Source organism: Diadema antillarum, unplaced genomic scaffold (genome assembly GCF_040938485.1).
Source record: "Diadema antillarum isolate AM-2024a unplaced genomic scaffold, OU_Dant_1.0 seq00000692_RagTag, whole genome shotgun sequence".
NCBI classification, from domain to species: domain Eukaryota; kingdom Metazoa; phylum Echinodermata; class Echinoidea; order Diadematoida; family Diadematidae; genus Diadema; species Diadema antillarum.
This window is the reverse complement of record NW_027271597.1, coordinates 1,010,001-1,033,496: the sequence shown is the minus strand read 5'-3', so window position 1 is coordinate 1,033,496 and position 23,496 is coordinate 1,010,001. Positions and strand designations below refer to the sequence as shown.

General features: G+C 38.5%; 1 protein-coding gene across 2 annotated transcripts in view; it reads left to right on the top strand.

The window, feature by feature from the left end:
• The window catches only part of LOC139737390 (tyrosine-protein kinase TXK-like), a 77,976-nt gene extending 57,032 nt beyond the window's left edge, over positions 1-20,944 (top strand). Inside the window, exons 8-19 of one of the 2 annotated variants that reach the window (XM_071648065.1) lie at positions 4,769-4,840; positions 5,248-5,382; positions 6,073-6,203; positions 8,310-8,375; positions 9,808-9,982; positions 11,999-12,084; positions 14,025-14,155; positions 15,385-15,449; positions 17,263-17,378; positions 18,337-18,497; positions 19,185-19,294; positions 19,812-20,944. In XM_071648065.1, coding sequence (XP_071504166.1) covers positions 4,769-4,840; positions 5,248-5,382; positions 6,073-6,203; positions 8,310-8,375; positions 9,808-9,982; positions 11,999-12,084; positions 14,025-14,155; positions 15,385-15,449; positions 17,263-17,378; positions 18,337-18,497; positions 19,185-19,268 — 1,222 coding nt within the window. In that variant the 3' untranslated portion in view covers positions 19,269-19,294; positions 19,812-20,944. Of the gene's footprint in view, positions 1-4,768; positions 4,841-5,247; positions 5,383-6,072; positions 6,204-8,309; positions 8,376-9,807; positions 9,983-11,998; positions 12,085-14,024; positions 14,156-15,384; positions 15,450-17,262; positions 17,379-18,336; positions 18,498-19,184; positions 19,295-19,811 lie in introns of those variants that run through there. The other variant, XM_071648066.1, reaches the window with a different exon arrangement.
• Positions 20,945-23,496: the final 2,552 nt, after the last annotated feature.

Here is a 23,496-nt window from a genome sequence, read left to right as displayed (position 1 = left end):
AAGGTCAAGAAACAGAGATGTTTGCACTTTAAGTGTAGTTTTGTGTAATGTTTTATTTATGCCCTCTACCATGTAGCTTGTTTTAAAGGGCATAAAAACCTTTTACACCAATACTTTGGAGTAGTCATGAAGACAGTTTGCATAGTGAGTGTGCCAAGTTTCACAATTATCTGGTAATCCCATCATAGCAAATTGCTAGGAATTTCAGATTACATTTCTTGTCGTATGTGTCATGAAGAATGACTCATTGCACTTAGATATGTCCTTAAACTATGAAGCACCCTCCATCCTCTTTCTTTTGTAAAATAACATTAATGGAGGCCAGATTCCACCATTCTAGTGGGTTAGGGATCATTCTGATATTGCTGAGCTACATTTTATTTCAAAGCTAAGAATCTCTTCCATTCACAGTGTACATAGAATGACAAAGATGACACCTACAATGAACTTGTGGGTCACATATATACACATTGTACTGTTGAAACTTATTTTTGTGAGGGTTAAATTTTTGCAAATTTTGCGAATCACTGCTGGATTGTGAATTCAACAACACACGGAAATATCGCAAATGGACAGGCATTAATGCTTACTATAGCCTAGTGTCAATTTGCGAAAACATCTTATGAAAATGTCTGTATAACCTCCTTATCCTCCTATATTCGCCAAAAATAATACAATATCTTTACTTGAAATTGAGACCTTTTACAGTGTTTTAGGGTCATCTATGCTCTGCAAAATTGTATCATACACGCAGCTCTAAATTGGAACATGACAAAATTATGTGTAGTATAAATCAACTTGAGTTTATCATGCAGATAGTTCCAAGTACTGTGTGTGCATGTAGCATGCAGAAAATTCATGATGGCATTTAGATGGCAAACATGATCAAGCAGAAACCATTATAGGTGTATTCTCATATGGATGTAATCAAATATGTGTAGGCTATATTAAGAGACTAATGACCCTTAATTCAAAACAGAACAGCTCTCCAAATTGTTTTGAGGGCTAGCCCATAAAGAGGGCACACATTGTTCAGAAGAAAGTGGAGAGTTAGAGTTGTGTTGTGCAAAAGTTAATAACCCTTTAGCATGAAGAAACTTGGATGGTCAATTAAATCAATCTACATTCGCAACCAACTGGTGTACATTCGAAAACCAGGAATAGTGCCCGTCGGCGAATTGATATGCATTGAACCTTTTGCTTATCATTATTAGTAGACTTTTTAACCCATTGATGATGGGTTGATTTTTCTGCATCACTCATTTCCCATAGACACTTGCCCGAGTATACTCGGGACTCGTCCTCAAAGGGTTGACTTGGTTTTGTGTGTACGTTGGTAGAGATCAGTGAAAAAGCTGTTCGTAATTTGTTAAGGTGACTCTTGAGTAAATCCGAGCCAGGCCAGCTTTCCCACGTCACGGCGTCCCCACATCATCAGGTCTTTGACCTGTTGAGGATGAGTCCCGAGTAAACTTGGGCAGGTGTCTATCAATGGGAAATGCGTGTTGTAGCAAAATCAAACCTTCCTCAACGGGTTAAGCAACTCCTTGCTTCCTGCCATCAAGCCGTCTTGCTTGGCAAGCGTGGAAGTTTTGTTGATGTGCGTCACTCATTCTTGGTGGAGAGTAGCTGAAGTGCTGAGAAGTGTATACCAAGTACTCCTGATGCTGCCAGTCCACCTTGAAATCGCAGTATGGACTGTATGGACCGAACTTTGCTGACGTAATACCGAAAGCAAAGCGAATGCGTCACATCGTCTTCCTTACACTTAGCCTGGTCAGAGAGGACATCAAAACCACTCACTGCAGCGTCGAGAAAGAGGTGTTCAGTAATTAGAGGAAGGGAGTGGACACATGTGCAGCATTAGCAGTACTTTCACATATCAGTTCATGTTATGGACACGACATAATGGAATTTTCTGTTGATCCTGACATCGGTAGATACCGCTATTCATAGCAACTGTTTGGAAGTTGACAGCAGTACAGTACCGACAGCGAATTATTTTCCATACGGACATTCAGGAATGTTTCCGAATATTCGCGAATCGCACGTTCCTGAATATTCAGGAATATTCAGAAATAATTGGCGCTTGATATCCGAAGTGAAATAAAGTACATAGGACATTGCAACGCGAAAATATTCATGAATTTACGATGCGCAAATATGCACAAAAATGTGCAAACATTTGCGAATATGCGGAAAATAATTTGCTGTCTGTACTGTATGTTCAACACAAGCACCAGCAACAACAAACAGAACTAGGCGTAATTCTTGAGTGCAATATATTGTAGGCGATCTGTGATACTTCAGCTGATTTAAAGCCGAAATATGTCAGTAGGTGTAAGCCAGATGTGTAAAGTAAAGTAAAAAAAACCTAATTCCTCTACCATTGTGGGCAGAATATCCACATAGACTTAACATGTAGAGCACAAAAGAAGTACCTCAAGTATTATTTGCTATTAAAGCTTTGTGCTGCAGATCACGTGAAAACTTGCAAGTAGCACTTTTTTGTGTGATTCATGAGGAAAAAAGTGCATCATTGCCTTTAAAGAAGTATATATGCTTTTTAACCTGTTGAGGACGAGTCCCGTGTGTACAGTCTTGAGTTGAGACTATCACATAACGGAGCTTGAGCCATGTCCTGCGCGTGTAGACCAGGATGAGAATCTCTGTAGTGGGACCGATCAGCTTTGATAATATTTAGCTTGGCTGTTTCCTCTCTCCGTCTCAGTGAAGTAAAAATTCACTCCATATTCAAGTTGACTTCAAATTACAGACTGAGGGCAAACACAAAGAAAAGAGAAAATCTCATTTCAGTTGTGACAAAAAAAAAAGATATGAAATTTCTGTAGTTATTATCATTATCATTATTATTATGACACATGGTGTCACCGCAAACCTTTCTCCCTCATTATAATTAATGTTATTGTTATTATTGGTAACAATAATGATAATAATAATCATCATCATCATCATCATCATTTTTTTATCGTAAGTTACGTTCAGACGGGAGCCCTTAACCTCGAAGTTAGGAAACTTCGAGGTTAGAGCTTGTACTTAGGGACCGTGAAGACGCACTCGTAGTTAGCAAACCCCGAGGTTTGCTCGATGTTTCGAGCCACGAGAAATCTTATGGTTAGCGCTCTAACCACGAGCCGCGGGGGGTCCCCACTCGTAGTTAAGCACCATGTGGACACAAAAAACAACGAACTTGAAGTTAAGAGTGACCTCGCCGTAAACCTCCCAAACGTACACCACAAATACACTACACGTGAAAAACCTATGACGCACGACACAACAACATCATCTTTTCTTCCCATGCACTTGATCTCTGAAACTGAACACGTCGAACTCTCTACTGTATTCTATATTCTTCTCCGATGCTAAAAAATGTTTTCGACGAATATCTTCATAAAGGCATAAAGTCATCAGTGCAGTGCTATCTCTGCAGTGTAAGCGAGTCCGACAGGGTTGGACTAAAGAATAAATAGACACCTTGTTAGCAGTGTGGGCTGAAACTTCCGGTTTTGTGGTAATCATCGAGTGGGACCCACTCGCAGTTACGGGGGGGCAGAAGCTTAACCTCGAGGTTAAGATTCGTCGTGTGGACACACGTCGTAGTTAGGGGGCAAGAGCTAAACCTCGAGGTTTCCTAACCTCGAGGTTAGGGTGTCTAATTAGTCTCCTTAATTGTTGCTTGCACACAAACCTTCTCGTAATTTTATGTATCAGTCCTGCTTGGTATTTGTTGTTGTTTTTTTAATTCTTAGGATAATTTGCCTGCATGGTGTGTGTAACCGACAAGCGAAGAAACCAACTTTTTTAATCCCATAATGAAACTCGCTATACATGTACTACAATGTAGATCCACACATTCTGATGCCGAGGGTCCTCTCTGGTCATTGTTCAAGCATGCGCAGTCTGGAGATTCAAGGCACTTAATTTTGCAGCTCAGCTATTAAAAGTTGTTTTTTTTTTTTTTTTTTTGCCGTGTGTGAGTGGTGGCAAATATGATTGATTTTTGCATCACAATGCAAAAGACTGATCAGAACTCCCGTATGTGAACGCCGCTGCTGTTCCGTTTGTGTAATAATACTCTGCTTCTCAAAGACAGCATGACCCTGGAGAAGGATTTCACATCAAACATTATGTTGTGTCTGGCGGGTGAGGGAAGAAAGAAATATGAGAAGCTGCTGTGACTTGTCGTGCAACTTGTGGTTTCGATAGGGACAGAATGTTTGCAGAATCAGGATACAAGTTTAAACGTAATTAATACCCCTTTACTTTACTGGAAAAGTTGTTATTATTGCATACAGATATTTTCACAAGATGTTTTTTTCGTAAAAGTATATGCGATTAAGTCTGGTCAAAAGGTCACTTGTTTGTCCACATGCAAACATGCATTTTTTGTGTATTAAATATGTGTGTTTGTGTGCATGTGGCTCTCCTACAGCACTAGCTGCACAAAATTGTGGGTGTGTGCAAGGGGTGTTACCATTGCCAGAAGCATTGTGTCATTGTAGAATAGGTGCTCATGAAAATAGTGGAAACTTTCCAGGCTATGTTAACACCAGGCTTAACACCATCGCTTTGGTCTTTAAAGTATCATTATTATTTTGATGAGGATATTAAATGCAACCACAAAATTCTGAAAGGGGTGTCTGTGACTATGAGAACTGCACATGTAGTTCTATTTCAGAGGTGAAAAATGTATGCAGGAATTAAATGCTGTTCATTCTGTTCTTCTATTTCCCTTTTATCCTTGCAGGCAAGAGGGTTTCATCCCCAGCAACTATGTGGAGGAGAAGAGCAAATATTCAACGGGTCTGGAAAGATACGAGTACGTTTAATCTGTGCCCTGTTGCATAAAAATATGCAATCAAACATAAGTCAGGTATCAGCCAGTCAGAATTGACTATTCAGAGACTTATGTTTGATTTTCTAACTTATGTCTGATCTACACTTTCATGCAACAGGGCCAAGGTCTCTTGTTTTTTACCTTCTCATTTCTTTTGTCCACCATATACTGAATTTAATTTTTTTCAGCAGTGCCCTCTTTTAATATGAGTATCAGGCGATAAGAATGCTAACTTCAACACAGTATAGGGGTTGTGTGCTATGTTTTAATATGTACAATGTTTGTTTGTAAATACAGAGCATCTACCATTTTTCCTGTAAAAGGATTGTATTTTGTGTCTTTTTGTGATGAGAAAACATGGTCTTGTGTCGTTGGTTCTTCCCAATCAGCTGGTTCAACGGAACGTGGTCCAGACAACGAACAGAGCTGGAGCTGAGACAGGAAGGCAAAGATGGCTGCTTCACTGTCAGGAATTCAAGTACAGCCGGTCTCTACACACTCTCTTTACTAGCAAAAGACAAAGGGTAAGATCGTTAAATTCCCATTGATCTTATGGACTCAGAGGCATCATACTTTTTAAATCTAACAAAGATTGATCAATCTTGATATCCTCCACCAGTGAAATTTGACTTTCTCAGAAAGAGACAAAGAGATGTGTATATTAAGCAAGTAATGCCTGCAATTTCTCCCCCCCCCCCCCCCCCCCCCGCCATGAACATGCAATTCTTCTTTTCATGTAAGTTCCCCAGATTTGATCGTCTTTGCAGAATGTATTGGTTTAAATCAGCACCATTCTTGATTCCCAGATTTCACAAGAATATCTCGTGATTGGTTTAAAGTCACTCATATATTGGTAAATGCTGTTAAATGACATTTCTACTTTTGTATTGTTTGATAGCATTTTTTTGTCAGCTTTTTGAATGATAAATGGCCATAATCTCATATACTACCTCAGACAACACTGAGTACAAACTCCTTCCCCTCCCCCCAAAAAAGGAAAAAATACAGGACTCCATAGAGCTTAAATTTGATATTGAATAAATCAATTACAGTCTAGCATGAAACTGTATGTGTCACTGTAGTTTCTCTGTTACATGGATCTCTACAAGAGATAGAAACAGACAGACATACACACACAGACGCACACACACATTGGATGTGTGAGAGACTGGTAATCATGTTTTCCACCTTTCATGATCTTGCCCACTGCACAGGCCAACGGGCGAAGATGTCGTGCGGCACTACCACATCAAGCAAAACCACAACAACGAATTCTACGTAGCAGAGAAGCACTGTTTCAGGGAAATGGCCAAGCTCATAGAATACCACAAACTGAATGCAGGAGGTGAGTCTTACAGACAACCGAGTCAGTGGCAGGTCACAGGGAGGGCAGGAAAATACTTGTCACAACAATTTTTTTCTTTAATTCCTAGCATTCTCCACCACCGACTGTAGTCTATTGCAATTGATTTACAAATTGTCCTTCATCAATGAAATAAACACCAATTATTCACTGTTTCAGTAATAGCCATGATTAAAAAAAAAAATCATGGGCTACATACTCGAGTTGGATTTGAACCAGCGATCTCCTGATTACTGGACAGGCATCGCATCCACTAGACTTCCGAGCTTCTGCCCGACAGCCATAGCTGGTTCTAATATGTTCTGTGTAGACTGTAGTCTATAGTGAAGATAGTATCTGGTAGTTTCAAGATATGTGTCAATACCTAGTTCAAACCGTCTACCCGTAGAATAGTAAGAAATTAGAGAATATATGTAGTGTTTATTTTGTATCCAAGAATGCCCCTTGCATCTTCTGATGACATTTGGAAAAGACCGTCTGTGCTACAAGCTAAATGTTCACTGTGTGACTCTAATAGTTGATCAGCTCACAAAAAAATGCATGCACTCATTTTTCTGATTGTAACTGATGAGAGGCAGTGATCTAGTACTGTAAAAGTGGTTTCTTTCGTGTACAGAAACTTTAGCGGTTTCCATCAGTGCCGACTTTTTCGCGTGTGTTTAAATTCGCGGTCGGTAATGATAGCGATGTAACAAGCGACAAGTTCAAAACATTTTCGCGTGATGTTAAATTCGCTGTTCAACCTCAAATCGTGAAAAGCGCGAAAATAAAACCACCGCGAAAGAAACCACTTTTACAGTACTCAATGCTGACTACAGATTGATTTTATTGAATGGGGGAGGTCTTACAAGTCAAGATAACTAAGAAATGAATGGTGTGTTGGAAGATGAGGACAGACTGAGGCTCATGACATGTAATTCATTTAACGACAAGAGCTACTAAACATGTACTTCCACTGTGCTGCATAGCCTCCATTGGAGCAAGCGTGTATCTAGTCTAAATGTTGAAATATGGAATTCAGCTGGAAATTTCTGTTTCATTTCATCAATAAGCAACCTAAATGTATAATACAAGTACCATGCCGCAATGTGCAAAATATGATATTTGTTTGATTTTGTTTACAGGATTTGAAACTGAAAATAAAGCTTAACATGGCATTGCTACCACCATATTTGGCTCTGAGCCAGGAAGCTGCCTTCTTCACGAACAAGTCTGCCGTTTACTTTAGGGGGAAGCGTTTTATTACATTGAATGCCTTGAGTTACACATTTAAATAATCCCCACGACCATTGCACAATTTTTAGTAGTTTGAATATCAGTGCAGGGAATTGGCAAAGCAACTAAAATAAGGAAATACAAACTAAATCAATTTATTTATGCATTAATGTATGCACACTAATGTTTTTATTGTGGAGAAGCAACATGTTGAACCATGTGGGCGGAATGCTGATTGGACTCGGCATAATACTAGTGATTGTATTTGCATCTATCTGTAATCAAGATGAATTACAGTGCCAGAGACTGTAAACTTATGTACATGAGAATTTCCACCAATATCAGGACATAAAACTCTAATGCACAAAGAAACTACTAAATCCAATATATGACATTAAACTTAAGCAGCATGCCAAGTGGCAGTAGTTTTCCTAGTGTGAGAACTGGTTACTCCATGAGTAGGATTGTGTAATCTTCATAGCCTTTGTAAACAAACCTTTGAGTTCCCAGAAGCCATATTAGGGGTATTTCCCAACAACTGCATGTTTTCACTCTTGTGCAAAAGAGTGATGGATAGCGATAATTGATTTACATAACATTACATAGCTACCATGAGTAGATAATGTTCTCAGGTGGCAATACTGTCCGTGTACCTTTTAAGCTAATATTTTGCATTTCTGTCATTACCCAACTGAAATTTTGATAATACAGGATTTTATTCACACATTTCCTTTGCGTATTTGTCCATTTTAGAGCAAAGATGGACAATTTCTACAGGCGTATGGAAACTGTGTTTTACCTTATAATATACAGCAGTCATTGCTTGGCAGCTTTACTATATTGTGTGCTGTTTGTGTGTCTTTTTTTGAACAGGTTTAATAACAAGATTGCGTAACCCTCCCGGCTTCACATTACCTACAACTGCTGGCCTTGGTTCAAGTAAGTAGGAGCTACACGGATGTATAGAAAATGATCAAATTTCCTGATAAACCAGCTAGAGACTGATTGGACAAAGACCCAATACTGTGGGATGTCCAAGTGTGTAGACATGACTATCATAACATCGAAAGTGGTCACATTTACTAACATTGAATCATAATTTGGTTAAGACTTTTCCTTTCGCTTTAGATGTGAGATGGTAAGACCATTATTAAATTGCGTGACCAGAAATCACAGCCCAAAGCTAGACTAAGTGCTTGATGTTGTATGACTGATGATGTATAGGATATTTACGGAAGTGTCTTGAGCTATTTCATTGTTCATTTCAAATGCAGTGCTATTACTCAAAACAAATAGATACAAAAGACAACATCTGTAGTGTTTGGATGGTATTTTGGGATATGTTGTGACTGCAGTCATTTAAGTGTCATTTCTTGCTATTATCGCTTTGGTCTGATAAACAGAATAAATCCAAGGTGCCAAATTGTTGAAGTGTCTTCAAAATCTGACTTGGAAAAAAGTTGTCAAATTTATAATTTGAGGAAACAGTGTGAAAGCATGTGAATTACCAGTAGCAACAGCCACATATGCAAAATAAAATAGGGTCATGAAATCACAGCCCCAGAAGCCTCCAAATGGCCAGCACTACAGACATGAATTTTAAAAAAAAAACTGTTTTCCTTGCATAAAAAAGAAAAAATGTTAAGTTGTGGATATCTAGCAGTGGTGACTTTTAGGTGCGAAAGTTTGTCGTTGCTAAGTTAGTGACTATTTAAATGATTTTATGATATTTCTCGCTCATACTGTAAAAGTGGAAATTTTGCGGTGTTGAAATTTTCGCACATTTCACGCAACCAGAAAGCGCAAAAAATTAGTCACGCGAAAATATCCACTTTTACAGTATACCAATGGGAGAGATGCAAATTGATATAAGTATTATCTGTGTTACCTCAACTTAGTCGATATGTGGTTGTGACCAGTATCATTAGTTGGTGAAAACATGTGAATGTTGAAAATTTAATGTTTATTATGGTTATTATACTTCTTGGTTTATTATGCTTGTGACTTGCAGCTGTTGAATTGCTAATTTGCTCACAGTTGTACATCAAAAGACATTCATGCATACAAATTAAGTGAATTCGTCTCTGGATACAGTTATAAATACAATTTTGAAATCACATGTCATGAGACTTTAAGATAGAAAAAATATCTGAAAAATAGTAAATTTAAAGTCTTATTACAAAGACATTGTCACTTGTTACTTCATGAACATGATAAGACTGGTATACAGTCATACCTCTTCAATTAGATTTTAGTGTGTTCAGCAATATGTTTGAACAAAAAAAATTGTAATTGCACTTTAAAGTTGCTAATACATTGTACAGCACTAAATGTCTGAAGCAAATCTTTTCTGGCATGTTGCATTTAACAGCGAAGTGGGAGATCAAGTGGTCTGAGCTCAACATCATCCACGAACTAGGGCGTGGTCAGTTTGGTGTGGTGCACCTGGCCAAGCTGACCCACAACAACCGATTCGTAGCGGTCAAGATGATGCAAGAGGGGTCCATGTCTGAAGATGACTTTGTTGACGAGGCCAAAGTTATGAAGTGAGCACCGGATACTGTCCCTTATCCTCTAGCCAGGGTCTGATCTTACCCTTTTCCCTTCTCTCGCCCAGCAGGCAATTCAATCATTAATGTTTATTTATTTTATTTTATTAATTTTATTCATGTCTCCTTTAAAAAGAAAAAAAATGGCAGGGTACGTGCATTCAGTTTAATAAACTGCTTTACAAGCATGCCCTGTAAGTACATAAAATACAAAGTAAAATACAATATGACATAGTACATGAATCACAGTATTATGTAATTTTAACTTCTTACTTACCCAAAAGAATAAAGTAATTGCCCCAGAAATAGTGCCAATGTATAAATTGACTGGAGGAGTTTCTGATTTTTAGATATAAGTCAGAATTTGACTTTGCCCACCCAGTCAAGTAACTTGTAGCATTTTTACATTTTCTCTGGCTCCACATACAATTTAACTTCAGTGGGCAAGAAGGCAAGTGCTTATGTCAGCTGTGCTTTAGCAGTATAAAGAAGTTTCTTGCTATGCGAACTTCTGCTCCCTGAAAAGGGCAGTAGATTTCATGCTTTTGCATGGATTTGGCATAAAATTAATTCTGTCTTCATGTATGTTATCCAGCAAAATAGGGTGATACTGGGATGATATGGCTTAGGCAAAGACACACACACACACACACACACATGTATTTTCACACAGTCAGACCCCACACATGCACAAACAAAAAATGTGCAAGTGCGTGTGGGCAGCCGTGGTGTGTTCAGGGCCAAAGAATTAATCCCAACATTTGAAGGTATTGGCCTTCTTTTGTAAGCTTCCTTTTATTAATAGATTAATAGAAAAGAAAGGAAAATTGAAGAACAGAAAGAACGATAGAAGAACAAAAAGAAAGAAGGGGGAATAATTATCCTTACCCCAAATGAGCTCATACGTTTTCTGCCTATATGGAGGTGCTCATCCTCCTGTATGAAATTTTTATATATTCAAGAGTATCAGTAGTTGACTGTAATAAAATAGTTTGTGACAAGATCATATGTTACACTGGGATGATGGGTGATTACCAGAACAATGCGAAAATATTATATCAGTTTCTCATCTTGGCATTGACTGTAATATTATTTTGACCTGTTTACCCTAATCTGAATCAGCATTTTTTTTTTGATGTGTGTATGTGTGTGTGTGTGTGTGTGTGTGTGTGTGTGTGTGTGTGTGTGTGTGTGTTGTGTGTATGTGTGTGTTTGTGTGTGTGTGTGTGTGTGTGTGTGTGTGTGTGTGTGTTATGTGTACATTGTGTTTAATTTCCTTTGTTGTGGTTATAGTTAATTGTTCGTTGCTGCATATGTCAATCCGGTAGTGCTTGGTTACCTGTGTATACACATAAACACAGTTGCGCTTGTTTGTGGTTGTTAATGTATCCAAGTTTGTTTGTTTGGACAGGCATCAAATCTGTGGTCTTCTACCATACTGGTTTCATATTACAGTTTTCTTTGCCGGAATGTCTGCAAAGTAATTGGGATGATGCATAAGTGAGTCTTATTTGTGAAGTAAATACACAGAAATTAAAGGGATCGTACAATTTTGGTTGAGACCTAATTTCGGGTTTCTAACATTTTTTTGGGTGAAATAATTAGAAACCTCTTATGAAATATGAAAGAGCATGTAATTCTATGAGGAATTCAATGTTTATTTGATGAAAATTGGTTTTGAAATGGCTGAGATAGCCAAAAAAGAGCGATTCTAATAAAGTGTGGGACCCACTCTTTATTACGATCACTTTGTTTTACTTTGTTCTTGGATGTTTCAATCATTCCAAACCCGATTTTCATCAAATAAACTTTGAATTCCTCATAGAATTACATGCTCTTTCATATTTCATAAGAGGTATTTTATTTCATAAAATGGTATGCTCTGTACTACATCATAAGTGTTTTCTTGGTATCTCGCAAAAAGTTAAAAGCCCAATTCTCATCTCCACCAATGCTGTACAATCCCTTTAACACCCTGCTCTCATTGGTGATTTGTGTTTTTCTCCTCTGCAGAGAACTTCAGCATGAGAACCTGGTACAGCTGTATGGTGTCACCTCGGCTCAGCCCCTCTGTATTGTCACGGAGTACATGCCAAACGGTGAGCCATTCCGTAGAAACATATACACACACAAGTACACGCTCACACACACACATACACACACCAGAGACTCCAACTCTCCCGCTTTGAGACCATTTCTCAAAATCTCCGGCTTTCCTACTTGAGTTTGGATTTCTCCCACTCTAACTATGTGTCTTCAGCTTAAAGGTGCATGGTCCCCGTGTTTTAGTCAAATGTGTACGCGAGCGCACGGCGCAAGTTTCCTATAGAGACCTACGCTATCGACTTCTTTTGGCGCTTACGCTTTGGCCCACTTTCCCGAGTCCGAAGAAGTCCGATTCTCTGTAGTCAGTGGTCCGATCACACTTCGGCTCATGATTCGGCTGAGGGGGATGACAGCTTTAGCAAACTTCTTTTGTGATGTCATAACAAGAAGCACATATGCACGCACCCTGGCATTACTACAGACTGCGCGATGCGCAGTGAAGACAACAAAGGCAACGTTACTTAGCAACACCTACGCACTTTACTCTTGATGACAGCTCTACTTCGGTAATCTTCGGCAGTATCATCAACAGCGCCATCTACACTACCGGGACTATGCCCCTTTAAGTATCAGCTTACTCCCGATCAACTTTAGTCATATATGTTAAAAACTAAGGCTACGACAGCACCAGAGAGCATATGTGTAAACCTAGAACCCATTGAGCATCTAGAACCCTGGCAGTAAGGGACGTCACTCTTTGCACTCGATAATATTGCACACATTTTTCCACTATCCTAGTCTCTCTCCAGTTTGCCAATGGGTATATGAGAATCGCCTGTGTAAGAAATACTTGGGGTTGGAGTCTCTGATGCACACATACGCACATATAGATATACATGTACGTGTATGTAATACTATTTACTACCAGAGGGGATAAAATGATAGATAGATGATTGTACACACCTATGCAGGCAAGTATAGACTCCTTTTTTTTTTCCTGGTAATAACATGTATCAATTTTTCTGCTTTTTATCTTATATTCTTTGGGATTCGTGTTATTTCTTGCGTTCTCCCTCATCTCTTGCCACTTTTACCTCCTTTTTCTTTCGAGATATCTTCTCGTGCACCCTTCTTCCAAGTATCAGTACATACATCCATTTAGAGTTATTTACGGTGGTATTGTTGGAAGTTTTATGGCCATCAGATGATGAAGAATCTGTTCAATCTTTGATTCGTGCCAGTCTTCGGGTTAATTTTGTGAAGGAAAAAACATCAGTTGGTGTTGTGAGTTTGTGCAGACTTATCAAATGACAACGCAAGTATGCAGTATAACGGTTCACTCTTTACCAGAGCACAAGATTATGCCTACTCCAGTACACTTGTAATTTTGAAAGTGAGTTGATGGAAAGTGGATGCTGAAAGTATTACATTTCCCACACTGTAAACCAATATTCTACAATATCTGATGTGTAGCAACACTATGCAGTACTTTCACTCTCAGTTAAAGTATGATTAGATTTTACAGAGATGGCTTAAATTACATGATTCACCCTTGTTCATTCTCCTGTATAACCAAGATCTTTCTCTCTCTCTCACCATTTTCCTTTCCACCTTATGAACATTTGTCCATCCCCCCCCCCTTAAATCACCTTTACAACCTTGTTACACCACAACTCGTTAACAACCCACAACTTTTCCACTATCCCTTTCACCATGCTCGTGGTTGGAATGATGTGCAAATCTTTACACCCATGTAAAATCTGCATGTCTTTGACATGGATAATTTCTCAACAACACTATAATGGCTTCAACAACTATTCATACCACAATTCCGACCACAATCATGCCGTCAATATCATGTGTACTACCCAACAACACCACTCCCTTGCTACCACATTCTTCAACACTGGCCTCTACCATCTCTCTGCCACACCCTGTCTACCACCCCACCCCACCGCATCCCTCCCTGTGATTCCGGGCTGCACCATCACAGGTTGCCTGCTGATGTACATCAGGCGGCAGAAGTACTTATTGGAACGAACAAATATCCTCATCTACATGACGGAACAAGTTTGTGCCGGCATGAGGTACCTTGAAGACAAACACTTTATTCACAGGGATCTGGTGAGTGCATGAAGCTCTTCTAGAAAATGTAATGGGGAATAAACAGCAGCATCTGCAAGATTCGGTAGTGTCACTAGAGAGTTTTAATTCCAAGGGGATTCAGGTTGCACTCCAGTGTAACATTACAATGTGTGCATAAGAGGTTAAGGATTGTAGCTACCAAATTCCATAGAACTTAACCTGTTCCTTCAGCAATTCTCCCAGGATCTTCTTTGCCCCCATTTGAGATTCTTTTTTCCATTGACAAAAAATGGACAAGTTGGTAATTTGTCTGTGCGAAAGCTAGTCGAGCAGTACATGTATTCCTTTTCCACGGTCAACGGCATATGCCATCGGACATAGTAAAATATCGACTGGACGAAAGATATGAATAGAGCGGTGCTGAGCTCACAAATTAGTTTGTTTACTTTAAAAAAGGCACTCATGTACATGTGGGGCCAGTGAAAGTAAAAATATCTAGTGAGCTCAGTCTTGATATCTACATATATCCTCATACAAGTTTTGCAGCAAGAAAGCATGCTACTACATTGGAAAAGATAAATTACCCAAAAATACAAAATTCTGAGGCACAAAATGAACAGATATCGATAGCAGAAACTTCAACCTTTTGATAAAAATCATTTTTATGCCTCCGCCACGAAGTGGTGCCGGAGGCATTATGTTTTCGGGTTGTCCGTCTTGGTTGTTACGCCTTGTATGATGTTCACTCCGTACACATATGATATTACCACCCTGCTTTCAGTTAGCCATTGATAATCAAATATACTCACACATTGCACCACCTTAGAACTTCGGAAGTATCTGTGCTTAATTATGATGATGTTATTTAATGAAAACAAATAATGTAGGGTTTTTGTTTTTTTTTTACATATTTTAACAAAGAAGAATATTACATATGGAGATTCAATTTGTAATTTATGCTGAACATATGGTCCAGATTAGTAACCAATTTTGTGGATTGTGAGATCAATAAGGTCGGCTTTGGGTTTTTTTACCTTTTTTAGTTATTTTGATGTATCTCAGCTTTACAATCAAACTCTCCCCCCTCCCCACAAATGCACTGTACCTACAAATCAAGCCCACCTCACCAGAATGTCACTTTTTTCTTTTTTTACTTTTTCTCCATCACACTTTCTCAGACTTGACCTGGACAGCTTTTAGAAATACCAAAAAATTAGCTGATCCGTGAGATTTCATGATATTTTCTGTCTCATCCTCATCATATTCAGGCTGCCAGGAACTGTCTGGTCGGCGACAAGCACATTGTCAAAGTTGCGGACTTTGGCCTCACAAGGTAAGTGTACATGATTGTGGGAGAATTCCTGATCAGCATTCGATTTGGATCAAACCAGGGGTGAAAATTCAAAGAATTTAAATCATGTTATGATGGCGTATAATGTTATGTGACCTTCATCATAGTTGAACTACTGTAGGAGTGGTGAAATGCAGTCATGTCCCAGATCTGTATTTTGCGCCAAGGTGTGTCGATATATCTGCATTGGAATATTTTGCCCATTTTAGTACTGACTGCATGCTTGATGCTGCCCAGATTTATATTGACTTTATTGAACCATCTGGTGGTACACTTGATTTAAAGCAATTTTAATAGAGAGTTCTTGTAGGCATTTACCTTTTGACAAGAGACCATGGCAGCCATACTATAGGGTACCCTAGGGGCTCTTCCTCTTGCCTTGTTAAAGAAATGCCAACTTATGATTATTGATAGTGAATATGTATAACTTGCAAACGCGATGCCACCCAAGCCAGTGCTCTTGACATCAATGACACCATTCTGAACAAAGAATAGAAAAGGGGGAGGATAAAGTGTAAAAAAAAAAAAACATCATGCAATTTGAAAGCTGTAGTATCATTAGTCAGTCACTGTTAGGGCCTTAGTCTGTCCTTCACAGTGTGACATTGAGCATCACACAAAGCAGTGTACTCTGGCACGTGGGATATGCCTCATTCATTCTTCCATTGTCACTAGCGAGAGTTAGTATACAGAGCTAGTTTCATTTCTCTTATGATATTCTTTGTACATCACATTCTGCAGTTCGTTCAGTTATGGTGTAACTTTCATTCGCTCCTTTGCCAACACTTTCTGTAGAAGTATATACTTCCCGCGTAGAGGGGACATCTGTTAAATTGAGTGAGAGAAAGAGAGAGAGAGAGAGAGAGACAATTTGAAATCTCATACTTATTGCCAGTATCACACTCACTAGTGAGAACATTAAGTCTACATCTCATTTCATGGTTACTGAATACCATGCCACTTGATGTTTGAAGAGAGGTAGCCTTGTCTCAATGACGCCGATGGTAACTGAGACAACAGAGACTGAAGGTGAAGGTTTTTATGGATGAATATGATTGTGACATCAATAACGAATATACGAATAATACACAGGTGAGGGTGTTCTTGTGGAGATGCAGCGCACTCAAGGGTATTTACAACTTGGTGAAATGTGCACGACATTGTGAATACCCCAGAGTGAGCTGCATCCCCACTAATGTCACAAACTGAAACCTGTGCATTATTTGTTTTATAAAATGGGCCGAAAAAATTAACAGCATTTTTCATGTACCTTTATGGGTCAATACCAGCAGCTACATGTAGAACTTGCTCAAAAGCAAAGATGTTTAAAGATATTTGTTCCAAACACTCACGCCCTGTGCAAACACTGTACACAGAGTACGTACATTGTACAATACAATACAATAATGTACGTACACGCTCTCTACATGCACAAGGCCAGCAGGTGGCACAAACTAGAAGTTGTTTACAGAAATAGTGATTGAGAGCGCATATAGTAGCATGCTTGTAACAAGTGATACGAGTGCGCACTGCCAGAGTATACATTGTGAAGTCAGTGACCGTGCAGTTATGCTTTTTCATTGCACACTTTTTGCGCAGTGGTGCATGTTAATAAAAATAAATCAAGAGCAGCACACGTATGTAAGTCATTTCAGCGGTTCTGATTGACGACATTCTTGAACACATTTTATAAAAACAGAATGTGCACCTGTAGCCTTTCCGTGTAGTCATCACAAGTTCATTGTTGTGTATTATTTTATTTTACGATTTATATTTATCTCCTTCAAATCAAAAGGTATGTTATGGATGATGAGTATACCAGCTCTGGCACCAAATTCCCCATCAAGTGGGCTCCCCCGGAGGTCCTGCACTACACCCGATTCAGCAGCAAATCCGACGTTTGGGCGTTTGGTGAGTTACGAGGACAAGAAAGAGTCAGACTGGCCCATGCTGGGATTCACTGTTCAAAAACTCACTGTTAAAATCTAGACAGTAGTAGGGGCTCTTCATATGTACATGGATTCTAATCCTTAATTCCTTTGATGATAATTGGTTGGTTGTTCAACCACTGTGGTAGATATGGAGTGAAATAGCACTTCCTTGATTTTCTGTACAGGAATGCTTTCCAGTATGCCTTGATATTCTAGGATCCGTCAGATGAACTTTTGTTTGCTTTGAAAGAGTTTACCTCTACCCCTCCCCTTCTCCCAAGAAAAGTAAATTATGACAAAACAGTACACACACAAAAAGAATAAAACAAATGATTTCTGTTTTTATAAAGAATATATTCCGTAAAGAGAACTAGCCAATAGAGCAAAGATATCAAATGCACTGTCGAAGTTGAATGAAGAACATCATGACTTTTAAATGTCTTTCGTTTAACTGGTAACATGGCACTGTATGCTGATCTCAAAGTGTTCATGTAAATCACATTACTTTGAGACTTGGTGTGAAAAAAGTTACCTGTTTTTCTGTGGTATCTCACAATATTTTAGTTTTGCTGTGCCAAAATATTTTTTCCACTCACAGTTAGTCAAAATGTTACTTTCCTCATCGTTTAAACTAAGTAAGAGTATGACTACTATTAAACAAAACTTATGTTCTTTGTATCTTTTTGTACAAATTCTGAAGATGGTGGAACCAAGCTAGCTCTCACATGCTGAGATTACTGAATTGCTGGTACTCAAATAAACCTCATTCATTATCTGTTGGGCTAGAATCATAGATAAACTACTTGTTTGTTCAATTTTCCTCACTTCATAACAAATCAATTCATTTGCTCCACACTTTCTCTCACTGATGTATTTAGTTATTCATCAAACTCTTACTCACACCTGATCCTCTTTCCCCATCCCCCCGCCCCCATTAGGGATTCTAATGTGGGAGGTGTTCTCAGGGGGCCTGGCCCCATACCCAGCGATGAGCAATGTGGAAGTCGTCGACCACGTCACGAGGCGCAACTACCGCATGGAGAGACCTGACTACTGCCCCTGGCCAGCTTACCTCATCATGAAGGACTGCTGGGGAGAGGTAGGACATAATTCCTGACAACATCATGTGATTATCTAACTCTAGCCTGGCCTCAAGGCTTTCTGACTTTATTATTTTTCATTCAAATTAGATTATTATATGGTATATACATGTATATGATTACCTTTTTTTTTTTTTTTGAAGATTTATCATACAGTTTCCTTGAAGCATTCTCTGTTTTTATCCTTGCCTTCAATATTTAGATTTAGATTTTTTGGTTTGTATAGTGTCGTATATACAGAGAACTTCACCTGTTGAGGATTAGTCCCGACTATACTTGGCAGGTGTGTATTGAAAATGCATATCATAGCAAAATCAGCTCGTCCTCGATGAGCTAAGAGTTCAAGTGAATTGAACTTGAATGTGAATTAACCCGTAGAGGACGGACTGATTTTACTATAACATTCATTTCCCATAGACAACTGCCTGAGTATTCTTGGGACTTGTCTTCAACGGGTTAATTTAGTGTGTGAAGTAAGTCTCATGCCTGCAATAGATATTTGATACTAAGATCGCACCAGAGCTTTAATACCAAAGCGTTGCTTACCGCAAGGACAGAGGTTTTATCACTGTGAGGGGCTTGTTATGCAATTATCCTCGCCCAGTTTTCCATTTTCAAATGATTTGATTATCCCTCTGTCCCTCTGCACTGTTGAGGTTTGTATCTTTTCTTCTCTTCCGATGCAGAGGCCGGAGGAGAGACCGTCATTCAACCACCTGATGGCACGCTTCTCACAACTCTCGGATAAATCAGAACTCCACTCGACATGACATCTCCTGAATGAAGAAAGCAAGTGGTGAGTGCCGTGCACTAATTGTTGCAATCTAATCATTAAAATGCTGGAACATATCCTGCTCTAAAAGAATAATTACTGCCTTCAAATGTAATATTACTCTATAAGCTGTTATTTTCACGAGGGTTTAATTTTCGCGAATTTCGTAAATCGCTGTTGGACCGCGAATTTAACAACACAAGAAAATGTCGCCATAATGCTAGGCTAGTAGTGCACTTACATGTAGCCCCAGTGTTAAAATCAGGAAAACAACATCTAGCGAAAATGTCTGTGACTTCTCCATTCACGAAAATATCTGTACACAAAAATATCAGCTTATACAGTATCTAAATGCAATTGCATCACAAGTTATCAATTTTCTGTTATCAGAAAATGAAGCTGTTGCAAATTTGCAGTCAGCATTTTGCAGATATACATAATTATGTTCGTAAGCATCTTTTGATATATCTGTTTGAATATATTTGTCTCTCCTTGTCTTAGCTCCTTTTTAATATATTCCCTCTCTCCTATCTCTCTACAGTGTGCTGTGAGACACGATGCAACTGGTCAAACACCATCACAGTAGTTTGGTATTTGTGAGTTGTGTCTGCCTGGACTTTTCAATAGCTGAGACTTCAACGTCACCTTGACAACTCTACACCGTTGTTTTCTGGCAGTGAAAAGCTTCTGGTCGTGAAATCAAACTTTATTACTGCTTTGCCTAGCTTAAAAATAGGAACAGGAGTATCTCATGTGGAGAGAAAAAAAAAGCGGAAGACCATGGAGGAGGGTATTGAATCGTCTGAGTTGCATTCTAATCTGAAGCGAGCGAGTTCTAGGTTATCTACCACCTACAAACTTCTGGAAATCTCTGCTCAGATCAGAGCAAGAAAACCTGTCATGATGGGATAGTGGTGCTCTAAAGCCCTCTCAAATGAGTGCACAGAATTTTGCCATCTATGCTGTACATGGATCCCGACTGAAACCACATCAGGCTTTTGTCTACTCTTAGCCTGCTTGGTATGCTCTTGAAGAACCGTCTCTGGCTGACACCTGCTCGGTCGTGTGCAAGGTCTACTGAGATGTCAGATTTCTGTCAAAAGGGGGCCATGTGTGAAGTGTCCCATCCAGAAGTTTGCGGAGTTTGCTGCGTGTCACAATCGTCTATGCATAGCAAGGGGTACTCGTCTAAAGATATAACATTTTTCATTAATACATGTAAAGTTCCAAGTAGAAAAGGCTGATGAAAAAAAGAAGCTGTTTCTCTTCCACAGAAATGTCTTGCAACAGTTGTGAAGTTATTTCGGTGAATACAGTCAAAGCATAATGGCTTTGGCCTGAGTTATCATTTTTTTTTTTTTTAACATTGTGTTTGATGCTTTGTGCTCAGACGGTGATGTTTTTGGCATCCAGAGACGTAGACAGTCATATATACAGTACAGCATATGCAATCAATAAGCACAAACTTACAAAATGCTGTTACTTTACAAAGGTTGGAGTGGAAAGACCAATTACGCTGAAATAGTGGAGTGTCACATCAGAAATAGAAATCTTGATGATGTGATTAAGTATGATAAATCTACTGTAAACCTGATGCTCAAATTACGACATAAAAGACGAAAGTTTATTTTCCCTCTAGATTTACGTATGCAATGTCGTAGATCATACTTAGAAGTTTCGTTGATTTTTCATAAAATGCATATTGTTTTTTCTGTATATGTCAAATATTTCATGGGCATGATTCTTTTTCTTTTTTTTTTACTTTGACACACCAGCTCTTCTCAGTATTCTCACTTTCTTTCAATTTTCTTCTTTATTGATAGAAAGTTCAAAGTTCAAATTTCAAAGTTCTAGCCTGGTTTTTTTTTTTCAAGCTAAATGTTAAACTTTAGCTGAGAGCCTTCCTAAATTTTGATCACAATGAGTTGTCTCACAAAGTCCTGTGTACTCTTAGTAAGCTTGATTATGTAAACTTTCAACAACAACAAAAGCAGCAGTTGATCATTCAGATTCTAGCCCGAAGTCAATTTCTTCATAACTAACCCTAAGTACATAAGGATGGCTTATTTTGTCTTTGTTTAGTTGTTTGGAGACTTAGGAATGTTATTCTTAGTGCCTGGCCCAGGTAGGCTAGATATGATTTGGGGCAACACTCTTCGAGGTTAAAGGGTGTGTACAGTTCTGGTCGAGGTGAAGACTTAGCTTTTAACGTTTTGTGAGATATTCAGAAACCACTCTATGAGATGTCAAAGAGCACACAGTTCTAAGGGGTATCAAAAGTTTATTTGATGAAAATCGGTTTTGAAAAGGCTGAGATATCCAAAAACAAGGTGAAACAAAGATATGCTAATAAAGTTGGGGCATGTCGCCTTTTATTATTAGCACTTTTTTGGATATCTCAGCCATTTGAAAACCAATTTTTATCAAATAAACGTTGAATCCTTCTTAAAATTACATGCTCTTTCATATTTCATAAGAGGCTTTTCATTATCTAACTTAGGAATGTTCAAAACATGAATCCCTACCTCAACCAGTACTGTACGGTCCCTTTAAAGGTCAAAGGTCTCTGATCTTTGGATTGAATGGCAGTCTCAAGTTGTTCTGTAAAGCAAGAAATATTCGTGGCATGAAATTTTTGTCAAGTGGAGCCATGCATTTGATTTTTGCGGCTGGCATTAAACGCATATGATGTAGACAAGTACTTTTGCGTGCATTTAATATCATAAATCTTGGCTCTCACTAAATTTGCGAAATTAAGGTGCATACGAAAATTTGTGTTTTATAAAGTATTCAAGGAATGTCCAGTTGGATTGTACTGTGGTAAGAGGTGTAAAAATAAGTCGATAATTATTTCCATGAACATGATATTGGCGATAGTTGAAAGGTCAACAGTTAAGGTCATAACTTCAGCTTGCAGTTCCAGGGGTAATATCAATTGCTAGGAAAGCTAGATATGAATCAGTGATTAATTGCCTAAAAATGACAGGGGTGAAAGGTCATGATTAATGGTCACCCAAATTGAGCTGAAATGTTGCTTTTTGGACATAAATTCCTCTAGGAGTAAGCCCAGTAAAAAGATTTATTTTGTGTATTATGAATCAGTGATGGATTGGAAAATGCTTCCTATATAAACAATTAAAGGTCATTTCTTTGTTGGTGGTCAAGGTCAGTGAGCTAGATCAGAATGTGAATGAAAGGCCACATTATTGTGACAAATAGAGCGATTGTGTGAAGAAGCAGAGGCATCGAATTGACTGGGTACAATAGTTGAAATGCACATTTTCTCTTGTACTTTAATACTCTAAGATCTAAGATGTTTCAAAAGCAGGCAAGAAAACCAGATAGCTCAAGAAAATGTTGCAAATTTTTCAATACATTATGAACTTTTGAACTCCCTTATTGTTTAACCAGAATATTCCCTAGTAATGTAAATCTTATTTATGTTTCATTGTTGTGTCATGTATAATGAAATCTTTGAAGGCTTCCGTGGTGGTAAAACGTTGGGGGGTAGAAGGCTTCACGGTGCACCACGTATTCTTTCTGGAGTATGTGAGTGGCCCTGTTTCATGTATAGTTGGGCAAATAGCAAGCAAATACCTGTGTGAGTATCAGCTGCATTCATTATTTGATGTCTGTAGGCATACCCAATCTGTCACACACATTTACACAAACAAAATTTGCATAATCCACAGGCTAAATTTGAAACTTTTCTTTGTGAATTTGGACCTTATGTGTCCCCTCACTCCAGACTCTTTTTCCAGTCCTTTGTGAGGTATTGCCCTCCCACAATCACTATAAAAGTGTCACTGAAGGCAGAATAGTGTAGTTGCCAGTTGGAATGACAGGCTTCAACATCTTCTATAAGACTAGTGTTTCATCTTATATTTATTGATGTGATTGCTCCGTTTTTACTGAAATTAAAATGGGCGTTCTGTTGTAGATTTGAGCCCAATTTCAATTATCACAGTAATTTGTATTCTTTAAGATGATAAAGATTTATGTACTTAATGGGAAAAAAGTTATTGTATCTATAAGAGGTAAAATGTAAATTGGCAGTGCAGAAAGCGAACGTGACAAGCACTGTATTTTTCATTCCACAAATCATTTTCAGTGGATAGTCCGCATTATACAGTATTAGATTTCAATTGTCTGTGGAAATGACTTCTTCATTTTTCAAGTCAATTTTCTCTTCACCAATCAATTTCTTTGATTAATTGATCAATACA